Source organism: Helianthus annuus, chromosome 16, assembly GCF_002127325.2.
Source record: "Helianthus annuus cultivar XRQ/B chromosome 16, HanXRQr2.0-SUNRISE, whole genome shotgun sequence".
NCBI lineage: Eukaryota > Viridiplantae > Streptophyta > Magnoliopsida > Asterales > Asteraceae > Helianthus > Helianthus annuus.
The window spans coordinates 137,337,973-137,357,178 of record NC_035448.2 but is presented as its reverse complement, the minus strand read 5'-3'; the positions used below and the strand labels follow the sequence as shown (position 1 = coordinate 137,357,178).

At 37.6% G+C, this 19,206-nt stretch overlaps 2 protein-coding genes across 2 annotated transcripts; one reads left to right on the top strand and one right to left on the bottom strand.

The window, feature by feature from the left end:
* Positions 1–9,065: 9,065 nt before the first annotated feature.
* LOC110916670 lies at positions 9,066–10,285 on the bottom strand. Its single transcript, XM_022161365.2, has 2 exons — positions 9,659–10,285; positions 9,066–9,348 (listed from the first exon to the last, which is right to left on the bottom strand). Exons 1-2 carry the CDS (start codon positions 10,111–10,113, stop codon positions 9,186–9,188), a joined length of 618 nt encoding a protein of 205 aa, XP_022017057.1. The 5' UTR covers positions 10,114–10,285; the 3' UTR covers positions 9,066–9,185.
* Positions 10,286–17,826: 7,541 nt separating this feature from the next.
* LOC110919648 (acyl-CoA--sterol O-acyltransferase 1) lies at positions 17,827–19,006 on the top strand. Its single transcript, XM_022163911.2, has one exon. The coding sequence runs from the start codon at positions 17,867–17,869 to the stop codon at positions 18,926–18,928; it is 1,062 nt and encodes a 353-aa protein (XP_022019603.1). The 5' UTR covers positions 17,827–17,866; the 3' UTR covers positions 18,929–19,006.
* Positions 19,007–19,206: the final 200 nt, after the last annotated feature.

The window sequence follows — 19,206 nt, the reverse complement described above, 5'->3', positions numbered from 1 at the left end:
TGTGAGTTCCAAGCAACTAACAATGAGGCTGAATATGAAGCCTTAATTGCTGGCTTGCAAATTGCTAAGGATATGGGGGTGAAATATCTTAAAGTATATGTAGACTCATTATTGATCACTAATCACTTTAATGGATCCTATGCTGTTAAAGGTGAAAAACTAACCAAATATTTAGAGATAGTCAAGGAATTGGCACTCTCTTTTGTCTCTTTCAGCTTAACACAGGTACCAAGGGAGGATAACACGGAAGCTGATGCATTGGCCAACTTAGGATCATCCTTAAAAATTCCAGAAGACATAAGTATCCCTATCATCCATATCCTGGCTCCTGCTATTGAAAATCAAGTGGCCATGGAAATAGAAGAGGATACTGCAGTAATCCCTAGTGAAGAAGCTCAATCTTATGCAGGATCATGGGTCTCACCAATCATGAAATACTTGCAACATGGAGAGATCCCGGTGGGAGAAAATCCTAGAGCTTTCAGGATCAAGGTATCTCAATTTACAATCTTAAATAATGTGCTATATAAACGATCCCTTGCAGGACCATATTTAAGATGTATTGAGGATCCTGAAATTGAAGAAGTGTTGAGAGACTTCCATGAAGGAGATTGTGGAAACCACACTGGGGGCAGGGCATTATTCTCAAGGATCCTTAGAACAGGATACTACTGGCCAACCATGAAAAGGGATGCTGTAGAATATGCTAGGAAATGTGATCCTTGTCAGAGACACAGCAATATCCTTCATCAACCAGCTGAATTGCTACACCCCATACCATCCTCTTGGCCTTTCACGAGATGGGGGATGGATATAGTTGGCAAGCTCCCTAAAGCACCTGGTGGAAAAGTGTTTATGCTTGCTATGACTGACTACTTCTCTAAGTGGATAGAAGCTGAAGCTTTTGCTCAAGTCAGAGAAAAAGAAGTTATATCCTTTATCAAAAGAAACATTATAACTAGATTTGGCATTCCCTCTGAAATTGTATGTGATAATGGTTCCCAATTCATTGGAAGCAGAACTACTAACTTTTGTGACAGTTGGGGAATCAAGATGATAACATCAACACCAGTTCATCCACAAGCCAATGGCCAAGCAGAATCATCCAACAAGATCATCATCAACAATCTGAAGAAGAAGCTGGGATCCAAGAAAGGAAAATGGGCAGAGGAATTACCTTATGTGCTATGGGCTGATAGAACAACTCCCAAGAATGCCACTGGTCAAACACCCTTCTCTTTAGTATTTGGGGCAGAAGCAGTGATCCCAACAGAAATGGTGGTTCCAACTGCTAGAACAAGTACTCGTGATCCTGAAGAGAATGCTGCAATCTTAGCTCAAGACTTGGATACTATTGAGGAAATCAGGGATTTGGCTAGGATAAGGATGGCAAGCTACCAACAAAGAATGGCTGGTGCTTACAACAAAAATGTTAGGATAAGGAAGTTCCAAGTCGGAGATATGGTGTTGAGAAAAACATTCCAAAACACTATCAATCCTGCTGATGGGAAATTAGCACCAAAATGGGAAGGCCCCTACTTGATTGAAGCTGAAGCAGGAAAGGGGGCATACAGATTGCTAACTATGAAAGGAAACTTATTACCAAGAGCCTGGAATGCTGTTCACTTAAAGAGATACTTTATGTGAACATGATCCTGCAAGCATGCGATCCTTACATTGAAGTATACTCAAAGAATCCCGGTGATGTCAGTAATCCTTACTCTGGTAATATCCTTATCTTAAAACTGTTACATTTCCTTACTTTTTACCAAAGGATAAGGATCCTGTATCCTTCATCCTCTTCTCACGAACCATTTGAGTTATGATAAGTTCAGGTATCTTCAGCATATCGTCAAAGATCTTCAAAAGCACCGCAGATCCTTGGGTCCAACCCCAGTTATCCTTGGGATTATCCCCAGTTTCCGCCAGCAGCGCACGATGATCCTGATATAGTTCACGTCTTTGGGACCAGTACCCACTTCCGGGGCTGACAACCTCATCGTACTGGCTATACCCAGGATCCTACGTATAATGGTAGACGTACCATACATCCGTTCCTAAGGTTTCTAACGTTGTCACATTAGCTAAGGTTTTGACATTTTCATGTCACTAAGTTTGGATAGCCGCCAGTAAGGGCCATACTCCAGTTTACATACGATCCTTTGGGCTTGTCCCCAGTTATCCTTTGGGCTTGTCCCCAGTGATCCTCCGGGATCATCCTCAGTTATCCTTTGGGCATGTCCCCAGCTACTAATTTATCTTTTACATTGGCTTAGTCCCAAGATATGTTCCATTTTTCAGATTTTCGAAGATTAAACAACTAAGGATCCCTAATCCTTATTATCCGTTAAAGTCTTACTTATGGTTGTCCCGATTAAAGGTTAGGATCCTAACTTGGATCCTCAGGTATGATCCTTAACTATTTTTTAATTTCATTATTCATTTGAGTAACCCTTAGACCTTGACAACTGAACCTATGATCCTTAAAATAAACTACCTTGAAAATTTTCGATTATAGGATATTTGATCCAGGATCATATCCTAAATTTCTTGAACATGGTTTGCTCAACTCTCGTTACTCTAACAAATATGTTTCTAAAACAAACTGGAAAATAAAAAGATAAATAAAGGATAACAACACGAGATAAGCCAGAAAAATTAAGGTTATATTATTAACAAAAGGATCTTTAACCCTTTCAAAAAAGTTGTCAAAATTGCCAACCCACATTTCTACCAGCAAAACGTGGCCCGTCCACATGGGTTGGCAAAGGGTGTCCATTGTCTATGCGGTCTTAGCATTGTGCAGGAAATTAAAAGCGGCAGGATCACAAAGGCTTCATCCCCCAAACAGAGGATCCCTCCACCTTTTGCAATCCTACCTATTGTTCAAAGGATCCAGGATCCTTAACCCTAAAAACTATTGTTCGGAGATTACAGACCATAATCGTTTCACAAACCATCAACAACCACAAGAAACTATTACCAAACCTAAAAAATTGGGCTCCGGCCTAGTCAAAAATATCCATCATCGCCCAATCATGCAGCCTACACCTTCGCTGCTTCGTCACCACCAGCTTCTCCGCCTTGATCCTTGTCAGCATCACCACCCTCCAGCATTGGGATATCCTCGGCTTCATCCTCGTCCTCCAGTTCCGCCAGCCTTGCCTTCCAGCCTTCAACATCCCATGTGCTCTTATCGAAGGAAGGATCCTGAGCCTCCGTAGCCATCTGCAGTTGTATCTTGTACATAGCTATCGCGGCAGAGACTTTAGCATCCTGAGTAATGTCATGCTTTTCATAATCAAAGTTGATCAATGCTTTGACAGCCTCGTCCTTAACAGCCCGGATCTCCTTCTCAAGATCAGCAATCTTGAGATCCTTCTGCGCACCCATCTGTTGGAGGTCGGCAATTTGACGATCTTGATCTTCAACCTGGTTAACATAAGTCTCCATTTCGGTGAATTTCTACAAGAAAAACAAGAAAACAACATCAGACATAGATGATCCCTAAACTTGTCAGGACAATCAACAGGGGCAGTGATCCTAACTTCGTCAAAATAATCAAGGAATTGCTGACGAAGGAGGGGAAATCCTTGGAGATCTTCAGAAGTTTTCCTCTTCTTCCCCTTGCCTCGGATAGGTGCCTTAGGAGCTGAAGCTGAAGGACTAGCAGCAGGAGCCTTCTTCCTCGAAGACTTGACGTTGGCAAGATCACTTATCCCAAATTTGGAGGCAGATTTGACAGACTTGGCAGACTTCCCAGCGCCTACACAATCAAAATCAAGATAAGTTGCCTTATTAATCAAACAATCTTACATATAATTTATTTTCTATAAGGATACTTACTTGACATAGTGGCAGATGCATAGGATACTTCTTGTGAGTCTTGGACGGTGACTTGGAAACTTCTGACCTCAGGATCGAGCTTTTTAAAAGCTAAGACTCTTTCTTTTGCAGCAGGGGTCAATTTTAGGTGAGCAACGGAAATAGCTGCCCAAAAGACAAAAGAAAAGAGACGTTAGTGATCCTCATCGTATGAGACAAGTCTGATAGTGATCCTTCCAGGATCCTCTACCCTACCATGAGTGGCCCATTCCTTGGGCAGATCCTTCCCATCTGGGATGGTATCCCTTCTAACAAAGAAAAAGCGACGCTTCCAGTTTGTGTCGTTCTTAGTAACCTTGAAGACAGGGTGATCCTCCCCAGCTTTCCGTTTTAGCAGATATCGGCAAGAACCGAACGTGGTAAGATCATAAAGTGCGGCCAACTCTGCCATCCCCAAATCAATTCCCTTCTGCTCGATGATCCTCTCGAAGGTATATAGGACCCTCCAGATCATCGGCATAGCTTGGATATAAGATATGCCGGTTAAAGAAAAGAAGGATTGGGTGAAGGCTGGAAAAGGATACGAATACCCTATGGTGAACGGAATAGCAGGAAAGGCCACCCAAACGTCTGAAACAAAGTCGCTCAAAGCAGTAGGTGTGAAGGATTTGAAAACAGCATTCGCCGGAAAGCAATGACGAATCCTGTCTACATGAGCATCAGTAAAGCAACATCTCTCCGTAGGAGAGTCCTTGATGATCCCTTGGCTTTTTAGAGGACTGCTCTTCTTGGAATCCTTATGTGGAGAATTTCGAAGCAACATACTCGTGGTGGAACAGAAACAGAGTAAAAGCAGAAAAAACAGAGCAAGAGAAGGAAGAAAAGAAAGGGAGAAGAAGAGAGTACCTGGTCAATCTTCGGTAGCGATTATAAAGGGAAGATATCTCGAATTTAAATGCAGAGTGATCCTAACCCTATCTCCTATTTATAATCATGATTTGCAGGGATTGTCACATCTATGACGTAAGGGTTGCAACGGCTAGTTCGATATTAACGGCTAGTTATCCGAGTCATTCGTTGCAGATAAGATCAAAACAAAATATAACTCATTTATTTACAATAAACTCCTTATATTTTGGGGGCAATTGTTAGGGCTGGATTTTTATTATACGTGATCCTTACACGTGATCCTAACCAGTGATCCTTGTTTCTTTGGCAGACAGTGATCCTCAGCAGGACTTCAGGATCAGGATCATGGGACATTATAGGATCCTCATACTAACGGTCACCTTCGCTTAATGCAATGTTATTTTTGCAGGAACATCTAGCAGGATACGCTCTAAGCATCATAATCAAGGGACGCGTCTTCACAATTATGGCATGAGCTTAATCAAAGATAGACGTTGCCAAGGATATGGAAACTTAGCTTGATTTAAGGGCGGCAATTTAGGCTAGATTGTCTTTTATTTCTAAAGGGGTAATGAGCTGATTATTAGTCATTTTACCTGAAATAGGTCACCTACACTTGTATAAATACCACTCTTCCTCATTTGGAAGAAGACACGACGACATACAACGCAACTCTCACACACTTAGACACTCGAAACAATAGTGATCCTTGTACTCAGCTCATTATCATCCGAAGTTGTAACCATTTTGTTCTTATATTGAAGTTTGGTGATCGGTAGTTGCCATCACCCGAGATTTTTTATGCCGGAGATCATATATTGATCAAGGGCTTTTTCCTCGTATAAATCATTGTGTCTTTGCATCTCTATCACGAAAGTGATCCTTTACTTTTATAATTAACCAAGCATCATACCCCGTTTACATAAAGTTTGGTTACATTATCCTTGTGTGATTTTTGACCAAAACAACTAGAACTCGGGACGTGTGTGGTGAAGGTCCTGTCTATTGCAGGTAATCGGTAAACAGTGTTGACTCTTTCTTCTGATTCGGCGGTAGGGGGAGCTACTTCCTTGAAATTCACTGCATAGGGATAAAAAAGAAGGATATTAGTAGAAGATAAAAACCAAACGGTCCATGAGGATATTTATAACCCTACCGGTGGTTAACCACTCCACCGGAAGATTGGCACCCTCAGCAATGGAGTCTCGTTTGACAAAGAAAAACTTGCGTTGCCATCCGTCTTCGTTTTTGGTGGCTTTAAGAATAAGGGGTTTGCTAGAGGTCGAGAAAAGCAAGAACCGGCTAGAGCCGTGAGATCGGAGGCGATAAGCAATAGGCAAATCCTCGATGCAGAGGTCGGGGCAATGAAGGTTTTTGATTTGGTTAAGTACAATTAATACTCTCCAAACCATGGGAATGGTTTGAGCAAAAGAGATGCCGGTGGTTCGAAAGAATTGCATCATGAATTCAGGAAAAGGGTATCGAAGACCTAGCGAAAAAGGATATGCTGGAAAGCATACCCATTCAGCAGAAGAAACATCCGATCGAACGGTCTAAAGACCGTGTTATCAGGGAAAGCGCCGGAAGCTCTCAAAGCCACAATGTCTGCGTTGTCAAAGGCACAGACTTCCTTTTCGGGATTTTTGAGGAGATTCTGCTGGGTGAAGGTTTCGGCATCCATTACGAAGAAGGCAAGGAAAATTGATAGAAAGTAAATAAGAAATGAAGAATTACCTGAAAGCTCTGTTGAAGATATCTGCTTTTCAAACAAGAAGAGAGAAGATATAGGGGCATTATGGATCTCCATTGAGCGAAAAGCGCGTTGGAAGTTACGATGTGATCTCGACCGTCGCTTCGTTTTAAAAGCCTTGAGTTATGGGATAAGACTTTTGAAATATATCTGTTGGATTGGTATACCAACCGATATATTTGGGGATAATTGTTATGGGTCATTTTCTGAGTATACATATCCTGACTAATATCCCGCTTTTAATTGTTTATTTGTGATCAGGATACTGGTCGGGGATATTGTTAACATCCTGGGCGATATCCTAAAGTTGAGTGAATTAAACACGTGCAGGTTAATGGCTGTAAGTTACTAACGGTCATCAGGACTTCTTCTCCTCAAGACTCGGGCGTATTTGTTATAAGGAAGCCGTTGAACCCGAAAGACTTGGTCCTCAACGTTCGAGTGGGAATATTCGCTGGATCCCGGAAGTTTAGGATAGTTTGTTACATTATCTTTACTATAAATAGATGGGGGCGGATCAGTTTAAGGTACGCAATTTCACACTTACACTCCCGAACACTTTTACTCTCTAGCTCACCGCAAACACCACACTCAAACACTTGTATTCAAATTACATTGTAACACATAGTCGATCCGCACCACATCCTGCACTGTATCCTGATATTTGAAGCAATAAGAAGAACAAGGCAGCTGCGATTGTCAGCTCCCGAGGTTTTATGCCGGCGATCTAGATTGATCAAGGGCTTTCCTCGTACATCACGTGTCAACCTTTACTTTTTTGCTCATTGTTTGATCATTGATACAGCTCTATATCCCGGGCTGTATCCTGAAACTGTTTTCATATCCAATTTGGCCAATACATTTTTCACATATAATTTTAGCACACTACCTCACCTAACTAATTTGATCACTTAATTGCATAGGTAACTTTTGACCAAAACAAACAGGGCGTAAATTATGGCACGAAAAAAACGGCGCGCAAAAAACGGGGCGCAAAAAACATGGCACGAAAAAAAACGGCGAGTAAAAACGAGGCTTAAAACACGGCGCGTAAAAAAACGGCGAGTAAAAAACGACGAGTAAAAACGGTGCATAAAAAACCGTGTGATAAAACGGCGTCTAAACACGGGGCGTGAATACGCGGCAAAAAAACGCCACGAAAAAAAAACGGGACGTAAAAAACGGCACGTTAAAACGGGACGTAAAAAAAACCGTTTGAACGGGACGTAAAAAACGGCGCGTTAAAACGAGACGTAAAAAACGGCGCGTTAAAAAAACGAGCGTAAAAAACGGGACGTAAAAAACGACGCGAAAAAAACGGGACGTAAAAAACGAGCGTAAAAAACGGCGTGCAAAAACGATGCGTGAAAAAGCTGGGCGTAAAAACGGCGTGTAAAAACCGGCGCGCAAAAAAAATCGTTTTGTTAAAAAAATCTGAATTTTTTAAAATGTTTTTAATAAAAAAATTCTGTTTAAAAAATAAAAATTAATTTAATAATACAAAAAAGTAATAAAAAAATAATAAAGACAGAAAGACAAAATAGAGTAATTTACTAAACTACCCTTTAGATTAAAATATTAAAAAAATAATAAGACAAAATATATTTAATATTAATTTTAGTTACTTTCAATCTCATCCATTAAATACATTTTGTCTTATTATTTCTTTAATATTTTAATCTAAAGGGTAGTTTAGTAAAATTACTCTATTTTGTCTTTTTGTCTTTATTATTTTTTTATTACTTTTTTGTATTATTAAATTAATTTTTATTTTTTAAACAGAATTTTTTTTATGAAAAGCATTTTTAAATTCAATTTTTTTGAACAAGACAAAAACTTTTACGCGCCGGTTTTTGCACACCGGGATTTTTAACGCGCCGTTTTTTTAAGGCGCCGTTTTTCTCAATCGGCGTGTTTTTAACGCGCCGTTTTTTACACGTTTTTAACGCGCCGATTTTTTCACATTTTTAACGCGCTGTTTTTTACACGTTTTTTACACGCCATTTTTTCGACGTTTTTTAACGCGCTGTTTTTTCAAGCGTCGTTTTTTTTAACGCGCCGTTTTTTCTACTTTTTTTTAACGCGCCGATTTTTTCACGTTTTACATAACACTTTTTACGTTTTACGTAACTTTTTGCGTTTTTACGTTTTACGTAAAACTTTTTACGTTTTACGTTTTACGTTTTACGTAACACTTTTTACGTTTTATGTTTTACGGCTAACGTAAAACTTTTTACGTGTTGCGTAACTCTTTTAACGTTTTACGTAAAACTTTTTACATTTTACGTTTAACATTAAAAAGTTCACGGTTTAACTTTTTTTTTTTACAAAAACTTTTTACGTTTTATGTTAAACTTTCTACGTTTTACGTTTTACGTTAAACTTTTTACGTTTTACATTAAACTTTTTACGTTTTACGTTTTAGGTGAAACTTTTTACGTTTTACGTTAAACTTTTTACGTTTTACATTAAAATTTTTACGTTTTACGTTTTTACGTATTACGTTTTATGTTAAACTATTTACGTTTTACGTTTTTACGAAAAACGGACAGAGTTTCCTCTGTTTTTGGAATAAGCCGACTACTCAAGTTGTCGTTATCTTTTCAAAACTCAACAATATAAACACAATATATAAAATTTCTATCAAAATGCCAAACGTAACAAGTCACTAAAGTATCGGTTCAAGCTCGGTGCGCGTTAACTAAATAAAATCTAAACTAACGTAATAATAACTCGCTACCGAACTGCAAGACCCGAATCGAGACCGAGCCGAAGCTTGACCCGAACAACTCTGAATCTGACCCGGTTTGACTGAGCCGCCGACCTGATGCTTCCGAACCGGGTTGAACCAAACCCGGCTGACCCTGTATATTAGAAAACATTAGTATACAGTTAGAAAATTATTTTGAACTACGTTTAAAGAGCAACAAATGACATATATTCTTTCAATTAAACAAAAGATTTTAACTCTGAAACAAACAAAAATAAGTCTCTTGAAGAAGCAATTCAACCAGAAACCCATGATAATACGTATGCGCTGAGCAATCACTAGCCATAACAAATGGATTTAGAGGTTAACAGCTATAACAAAACAAAAATAAAGTGCAGAAAGTAATTTTTGCAGCACTCATTTAGGAGAAGGAAAAAAAAGATAAGCGATGTTTTGAGGCTTACCCGGAGTGTAACGTCACTGCTTGTCGGCCAGAACCTGTAATCTGAACTACTCTTTTGAGCCGACCCGAAATGAGACCCGGTTCCCAAACATAACTCGAATCCGAGCCAAACACATCTCGAATCTTTGAACCGACTGAGCAAAACTGAAATACAACAAAAACCACCACCATCGTCACTGCAGACGGCGGCGCCCCCGTCTGCCGCCACCGCAGCTCACCGGAGCTCGACACCGGCATCTCCTTTTTCCGTCTCTCTCTCTCTCTCTCTCTGCACAGAAACGAGTCCGCTGCCGCCGTTCTCCTCCACTTGCTCGTCTTCCTCCCACGCGCCGGAGCCGACGGCTTCCCCTTTACATCTCCGGTCTCTCTTTCTCTCTCTCTCTCTCTCTCTCTCTCTCTCATTCTCTCGTCACTTTCTCTGTCTCTCTTTCGTCCGATACAACCATCCGACGCCATCCACCATAGCGCAACCGCTGTGGTGGTGGTTTCCTGTGAAATTCTGACCCGTCGGGTCTATGCTGCCACCGTCGTACCTTCGCCGGACCACCACTCACAGTGGCCGGCTACCACAATCGTCTTCGTCTCCGGCTCCTCCCTGTGGGTGTGTGTTTGAAGTATAGATTGAGAGAGAAGAAGGGCTGCTGTTGTTATGTGGGTGTTTAGGAAGAAGTAGGTTTAGGAAGAAGATTATTACTGGTTTTTGGTTCTTGAAGAAGAGAGAGGAGAGAGAAACGAAAAATGAGACAAAAGAAGAGAGAGAGACTGGTAGATATAAATGAAGAAAGAGGATGGGATTTGACATTTGGGGTAAATGACTAAACTACCCCTTTTCTGATTGGCTGAGAGTGGTTCTCGCGGTTCTTACAACTGGGGATGGTTTCTATTTTAGCGGCTCCCTATATATATATATATATATATATATATATATATATATATATATATATATATATATATATATATATATATATATATATATATATATAGGGTTAGGTTCAACTGTAAACAACTTCTTGAAAGTGAACCGCGTGAATTAATCTTGGCCATTGATTTCCTTTTTAGTTGTTAGGGTTAGGATTGTAATTTTATAATAATTTAATGTTGAATCTTTATTTTAATAATGGTATTTCAGTTACATAATCCTTTATTCTTGTGATTATCATCAACAATATCTTTTAATCTTTTACCAAAATCATCATTTGAACTTACGTAACTTACAAAATCATAAAACCCAGAATTCATTCACTCACTTCTTCCATAATACCCAGAACTTTGTAATACCCATAATTCATTTGATCTTCTCCAGTAGTTCTATCGTCGCCGGCAGTTGCGCTGGGTGTCGTAGTTGGATCCGACGACTCTTAATCATTAACGACTTGGATTCCGACGAATATTAATCGGAAAAGGCAATTGATTTTGTTAAACCCAGGTGTCTATCATTAGTTGTTTGGGTATTGTACTTGTATTCCGATGAACATTAATCAAGACGGATTGGATTTCGGCGAACATTTAATCGGAAAAGCCAGTTACAGATTGTTCAAAGTTCAAAGTCTAGGCTGCTGTTGTTCAAATTGGATCTGAGTTGATTGGATTTGATATTCGTGTTGATCCGGTGATTTAGATAGAATTAGTGACTTGCAGATTGTTGTAGTTATAAGTTCTGAATGAGTGTTGAGAGATATTAGAATGTGATCGTGAATCACAAAATTGATAGAAAAGATTAAAAAAAATTGCAGGAGTTGCAGGTCATGAGTCGATAAAGAGGAGGTGCCCAATATAAAGACTAGTATTACAATAAAAAGCATAGGTTACATAAATCGCAAACACAAGCTCATCTTCACGATCAATACATAGGTTACATAAATCGCAAACAAAACCCAAATAAAAAAACACAAACCAAAAAACATTTTTACTTATCCAAATAAAATTCAAAGTACCAACATCAACAAAACGTCTAACCACTTATAAACAAAGCAAACATTTTTTGTGTCATCAACCAGTGCCTTACACATATTATTGTCTACCACAAAATCTACTATTCAAAAGTCATATTCCGCTTGTCGTATGCAAGCGCTTCTTTCAGCCACATTGGATATGTTTCTCTAATATTCGTTCTTCTCCATGCACGCAAGTTGAATATATTCATCCCATAAGCCCAAGCACATTCATCTGGATCCAGATTGTTGGATATCAATGGGTGAGAAAAGTTGAAGTAGGTTCTGAACCGCTTCGACATCACCCACGTGTCATCACCTTTGCAGGTTTCAACCGCTCTATTGACCTTTCCACCAAGGTCAATTCCCCAAAGTGGGGATAAATCATGTTGAATCACGCTATACACATGTGTACATGAACGATTTTGCACCAAATCAACTAAACTAACAACATAAACTAGAAAACAGAGTAAAATCAACTTTCTTCTTAAATTAACCCTATCCTTTCAAAAAAATTAATCATGTACTCGAACTATGACCGATCAAAACACACCATTGGAACAAAACATCATGATTAAACAACTATTACAACATATTAAAGAGATCCTAGCTTCTGATTCGATGTTCTAAAAAGATGTATAAAACATACACAACATGAATCGATTTACTGAATCATATACACATTTACACTTTATCATTGTGTACCTTTGATGTTGAAAATCGTATGACTATTCCGGCGTCTTGTTAACTTCGTCGGACTTCTTTTGTTCTTTATCGAAGAGGACGGTGATGAAAGAGAGAGAGAGAGATTGATGTTTGTTGAATAAAAGAAGAATATTAGGGCTTGCCGTTCCGACGAAGACGATGATGACGGTAGAGAGTGTTCTTCGTCGACGCCATTTAATCTTCTTCACCGTTCGATTGTCTCTCTATCTTCTTCTATTTGATAAAAACACAAAAAAATGGAGGAGATATTGTTAGATATTTGAAAAAGATTTGAAATGCACTATTTTTAGGAGAGATTTCAAAATACTACGACAACTAAACCATTCAGTTATCATCTTCCATATTTGTTAATTGTTAATGTACAATAATACCCTTTTATATTTAATTAAAGATATAAAATTAACCCAATAATTACGATCTTGCCATTCTCTTATAATCTCCAGATGATGAAGATCAACGGTCCATATAAGTTCACACAGTTCACTCTTGGGAGGTTGTTCACTCTAGAACCCTACCCTATATATATATATATAGGGTCGGGATTTAGAGAAAATGGTGGAAAGTGTGAGAACGGTGAGAACGCTTATGGATCGTCCGATCAAAACAATCTATGGACTAGATTGGCGCGGTGGCGTTTTCGTAAATAACATCAATTTTATTACGTAGACGCGCTTCATTAAGGGTAAAAGCGTCTTTTGACTACTCCAAACAAAATGCCATCTCATGAAAATAAAACGCCAAACAAAAATCACACACCATTCTAACTAAAAACGCCATTAGATATAAAACGCCAAACTTAATTATAGTACAATCCCGCCTAAAAAACCGTCAAAAAAATCCTATATATACAACAACTCAGACCTTCAATTAAAAACACACACAAAAACCCCAAAGCCATATTTAATATATACCATTCGTCTGATAAAACGCCAGAAAACCCAAACATCAAATATATTGTTGTCAATAAAGTGTAGGTGTATGGGGTGGACAAACATTGTCAGTTATCTTTCTTAACTGAGGACTAACAATGTTATCCATCACCATACAGCAACACTTTATTGATTTTAGCATGATCAAATTTACAGTTTTAAGATGGTTTATTTTGTGGCGTTCTTTTTCTCGGTAAAACGCCAAATAAGATAACATTTTGGCTGAAAAGGGTGTAAACTCAATAACATTTTGCTGCATGAGATGGACAAAAATTATAGAAAAAGAGGCTGATTCCAGACTTTGTGTTCCCAAACGGCGACAAAAAAACTACTTCAAAAATCAAAAATAAAAAAAAATCATACGAAAGTCGAAACAGCCAGTGAAGATGCTTCAAAAGAAGAAAGAGACTGGTACAGTGAAGATTTGGAAGATCAGTATTTATTTTGTTTACTTTTCTTTTTCAGTTGATTGTTGTATAGAAACAACGCCAGATCTAATAAGAACGCCAAAAAGCCAAATGTCTTACACCTTTGGCGTTTATCAAACCATCATAAAATTAATTTGGACAAGTATTATAAAAAACCAAAAAAATAAAAAAAAAATAATAAAATAAATAATTAACAAACTTGAAAATGTAACTAAAAACAGTAACTACAAATCAGTAATACTGAAGATAGGGAAAATTTATTAAATTAGAATCTAAAACGCCAAACTTGAAAGATGGGTCGTGTTACAGACTTCAGAGATAAAGCTTGTCAAAAACAATAATTACAAACAGTAACTAAAAAGACTAATACTTTATTATAATAACGCACCGCCTAACCTAGGCGCCAAAAAGAGATCCTATAAAATGATATGTCTCAGCAACTTCCATTTGATCAAACCAAAAAAACAAACGCCAATACTACGAAATACCACTCACTGTAAAACGCCAAAAAAAAAATCAAAGATGGCTAATATGCTTTCTTGGATATTCAGTATTGTTATTCGTGAAGTTTCACTGAATGAATTGTTAGCGGAGGCGAGTAACTCAGTAAGATTTTGCTGCATGAGATGGACAAAAGTTCAAGAAAAAGATACTGTTGCCAGTCATATGGCATTTTGTATTTTTTGTTCTTGAAGAAGGCTTGGATGAGGAGAAGAGATCAATGACACTGAAGAGTGGGATGATTATAAAGATGAAGATCAACATGAAGAAAAAGTGAAAAACCAACCCACACGTCATAGATCTATGTCCCCAAACATCCACAAAAAAGCCACTTCAACAGACGAGCAGGCAAAATAATCAAACCGATGGGTTTGTTAAGTTTTACATAAAACGCCATATTTTTGGTGACAGTTCTTGTACTATTAAAGAACAGAGAGACTGATGACAGTGAAGATTGTGAAGAGAGAACCGATTAGGATTTTTAATTTATTTTCTTCGCTTGTTTTTTTTTACTGTGGTTGAAATATAATCTAACAATTGTAAAACGCCAAGATACCACAAACGCCAAAATGTTTATAAAAAATAATAGAACAATGGGCCATCTTTTTAAAATGCCTTGGAAAACGCCATTCAGATAGATTTCCTGACCACCCTGGGTTCCAATGGCATACGATTTGAATAAACGCCAAAATGTTAATACGATGAAACCATTAAACGCCATTAATTATTGAACTTGGTTAACGCCAAAAATCTTAAACCCCAAAAATTAAAACAACATTCGGAAAAGCGGAACTAGAAAAGCAGAAGATGAAAGGACAAAAAAGCCCCTCCGCCTTTCTCTAAGCAGCGTGACACGTGTTAGGCCAGGAAGCGTTCTCACCGTTCTCACACGCCGCTTAGAGAAAGGCGGAGGGGCTTTTTTGTCTTTTCATATTTCTTTTTTATTAACGCGTGTCCCTTCATCTTTCCATTTTTTTGGCGTTTATTAAATACGCGGCGTTTTTATTGTTTTTAGATCAGAACTATAGTAAATATTTTGGCGTTTTAAGTATTGTTTTGGCGTTTTTATTGATTTTTAGATCAGGATGCAGGCTTTTAATGCAAAAAAACATCAGTAATTTTCTTGATTTTATTATATCAAGTGTTTTGCCCTTTAGGATACAGGCCTATAATGTGATAGGAAATTATGGCGTTTTGAAAAGATAAATAATTTTCAATTTTCCATGTAGTGGCATTAATAAAACTATAATGTTTTTGGCAATAAATGATACCGTCTCTTTATTTTACTGTTTCTTTCAATTTTCATCTGTCAATTAGTGTTGATTTTTCCAGTAATACTTTGTTTGCGTTTTTGGCGTTTTATATAGCAACTCGTACTTTGCTAGTATTTGTTCTCACAGTTTTCAAATTATTAGGCGTTTTGGTGTTTGTAGTTTTTGGCGTTTTATACTCAATTTTTTTTTAAAATAGCAGAGAATAAGATGATAAACAGCAAAGAATTACATAACAAACGATAGAAAATGAAAAAAAAATTAAACATTATAATCTAATTTCTCATTCAAATCTTCACTGTCACCAGTCTCTTCTACTTTAACCTTTTTGGCGTTTTGAACCTGTTTTTGAATGCCTTATGTAGATCCTTATTTTCCTACATAACGGCCGTCTTTAGAAGATGCTTATTTTTTGTGGCATCCTTTATGGTGGGTGGATATATGCTTGTTTGATGACATGTTGAAGACCAACGCTTGCTCTAATGTATTGATCCCTTCATGCCATCCATATATCCATCAAGAAAAAAGTGACATGATGTCATATCAGTGTCATCAGTCTCTTTGTCTTGAATATTTGTCCATCTCATTCAGCAAAAGATTATAGAGATACCCAACTCAGAGAAGAATCCATTCAATGAAACTTCATTCAGATCAATACTCAATATAGCAGAATCGAGGTTCTGCATCTGTGGCTTTTTTAACTATTTTTTCTTTGGCGTTTTTAAAGTGAATGGTTTCTAGGGAATATGGCGTTTGTTTCTGGTTTTGTGATAAGTTGTTTGTGCAGAGAAGTATCTCTTTATAGGATGTTTTTGGCGCGTAGTTTAGGCAAGATTTTATTTATAATAAATGATATTAATAAAGTAGCCGTCTTTTCAGTTTACTGTGTATTTTTACTGTTTTTTTGTTCAGCTTTTCAGGTTTGGCGTTTTTGAATGGGTTTAAGTGGTTTTTTGCGTTTTTTTTTTTTTCATTTTTAGCTTTTTTTAATTAATACTTCTGCAAATTACTTTCATTATAGTTTGGGAGTTTTTGGCGTTTTAACTCCATTTATGGCGTTTTCATATGCATTATGACTGTTTGGCGTTTAATTAAGATAATGTATTTTTTTATTCTAAGTTGAAAAATACATAGCAAACAGCAGAAAAAGAAAATTAAAAATATAAAAATAAAAACAATTCATCTTCCAAATCTTCACTGTCATCAGTCTCTTTATTCTTTGAATCATGTTCACTGGTGGTTTGGCTTAGCCATGCTTGTATTTTTGTGGCCGTTTGGAAAGACAAAATGACATGAATTTTTTTTTTTTTTTTTGAATATGTATCTTCAAACAACTCAGTAGTGTCATTCGTCTTTTCATGCCATTAAAATATTCATCAAGAACAAAACACATAAAATGACATAAGTCTGACCCCAGCATCTTTTTGTTTATGATTTGTCCATCTCATGCAGCAAAATGTTATTTGAGTCACAACACCTCATGGAAGAATGCATTATCCGACACTTTGGCGTAGAACAATATTTTGAATATACAAGAAACGATATTTGGCATTTTTGGCGCTTTACTGAGGAAATAGTGTATCTGAAAGAACCGTCGATCTTTTGGAATCTTTTGATGTTTGAGTGTTTTGGCGTTTTCTAAGATGAATGGTATATAGTATAAAATATGGCGTTTTTGAGTAGTTGTGTTTGATGTTTTGGGGATTTTGGCGTTTGTAAGTTGAATGGTATATAGTAGAAAATATGGCGTTTGAGGTTCTGGGGGATGTGTTTTGTTGTCTTGGATGTTTTTTGTTTATATAGCGATGTGATTTGGTCCGTATTGGCGTTTTATTCATCATTATGGCGTTTTGGTATAGAGATGTAAAGACGCTTTTACCCTTAATGAGGCGCGTCCATGTAATAAAATTGATGTTATTTACCAAAACGCCACCGCGCCAATCTAGTCCATAGATTGTTTTAATCGGACGATCCGTAAGCGTTCTCACCGTTCTCACACTTTCTACCGTTTTCTCCAAATCCCGACCCTATATATATATATATATATATATATATATATATATATATATAGGCCAGTTAACGTACAATACGGCTTAACGTATGACCAGTACGACAGATAATTACGCACGTTCATTTGAAAATCACGCACGTTGTAAACTCAAAAAACCCAAATCACGCACGTTGTCGTACGTGATGTACGTTAAGCCATAATGTATTTTACACTTTCTCTCTCTCTCTCTCTCTATATATATATATATATATATATATATATATATATATATATATATATATATATATATATATATATATATATGTATATAAAAGCTTCTTTGTGATCCTCTCTGCTATTCATTATAACTTCATCTCGTGGTGTGATATATAATTGAGAGGCAAAAATAAAGAAATTAGTGAGTGAGCGAGAGATGAAGGGTGAAACGTATAATCTAATTTTGGATTGGAGTATAGCTTTAACATCTCTCCTATATTGCCACACTATTGGCATGTTTATTGCACAAGGTAAAACTCGATTCTTGGCTATATTTCCTGTCATACTTCTCTTCTTGTATCTCCCCTTAAACCTCCATAGTGTGTTCCATTGTGGTTTAACTTTCTTCTTCATGTCATGGCTTGGAAGCTTCAAGCTCATTCTTTATGCCTTTGGTCAAGGCCCCTTATCTTCACACCCAACCCTCCCTTTATCCCATTTCATAACCACTGCTTGCCTACCCATCAAGATCATAAAAAATCAACCAAACCCATCTCACCAAATCACAAAAATCCCTCAAAGATCACCCAAAGATTATGCCCCTAGGGTTTTTCTCCTTTTCATCACACTTAAAGCCTATAGTTATAAAGAAAAGTTCCACCCTTTATTCGCAACATCAATTTATGCTTATTACATCTTCTTCGCACTCGAGTTATTGCTAGCTTTAGCAGCCTCTTTGGCTCGGACCGTGGTTGGGGCTGAGCTCGAACCACAGTTCGATGAGCCCCACCACGCAACATCCGTCCAAAACTTTTGGGGAAAAAGATGGAACCTTATGGTGTCTAGCATACTACGCCCTACAGTCTACCATCCATCTCGTGCAATATTTAGCCATCTGCTTCCAGAAAGATGGGTGTCCGTGCCTGCAGTTTTGGCAACATTTCTAGTGTCCGGGATCATGCATGAGATGATATTTTACTACCTTGGCCGGTTGAACCCGACATGGGAAGTCACTTGGTTTTTTGTCCTTCAAGGGGTGTGGGTTGGAACCGAGATCGTGGTCAAGAAAACCATGGGTCCACGGTTCCAACCTCCACGTGTTGTATCGCGGGCATTAACACTGGCTTTTGTGATGATTACGAGCTTTTTGCTGTTCTTCCCCCCATTCATGAGGGTAGATCCATTTGCTAGATTTTGTAGAGAGTGCCTTGCAGTAATAGGGTTTTTTAAACATGGGCATCTAATTAGCTTTGTGGAATATTCATGTCCCTACTTTTAGAAGGGGCATATAGATATATAATTGGGCTTGATTTTATCTTAGTTTCGATCTTTGTATTTTTATATATATAATTGTAGTCCTATCTTTATGGGTATATTGATTGTATTTCTGTTCTAGTGTTAGTGTAATTTGCACAACTTGTGAAGTAATACAGTTGTAACATAATAAATGAATTTGAGTACATGAATTGATATTTGTATGTCTAATTTGATGTTTATTCCGATTAACTAAATTATTGAAGAGAAAGGCTACTGTTTATATCCATTTGCATCCTGCTA

Coding starts and splice junctions, on each gene's coding strand:
- LOC110916670 (XM_022161365.2), bottom strand. CDS start 10,113: ATGGCGTCGGATGGTTGTATCGGACGAAAGAGAGACAGAGAAAGTGAC. Junction 9,349..9,658: donor GCAGTGACGTTACACTCCGG/GTAAGCCTCAAA, acceptor TCTAATATACAG/GGTCAGCCGGGTTTGGTTCA.
- LOC110919648 (XM_022163911.2), top strand. CDS start 17,867: ATGAAGGGTGAAACGTATAATCTAATTTTGGATTGGAGTATAGCTTTA.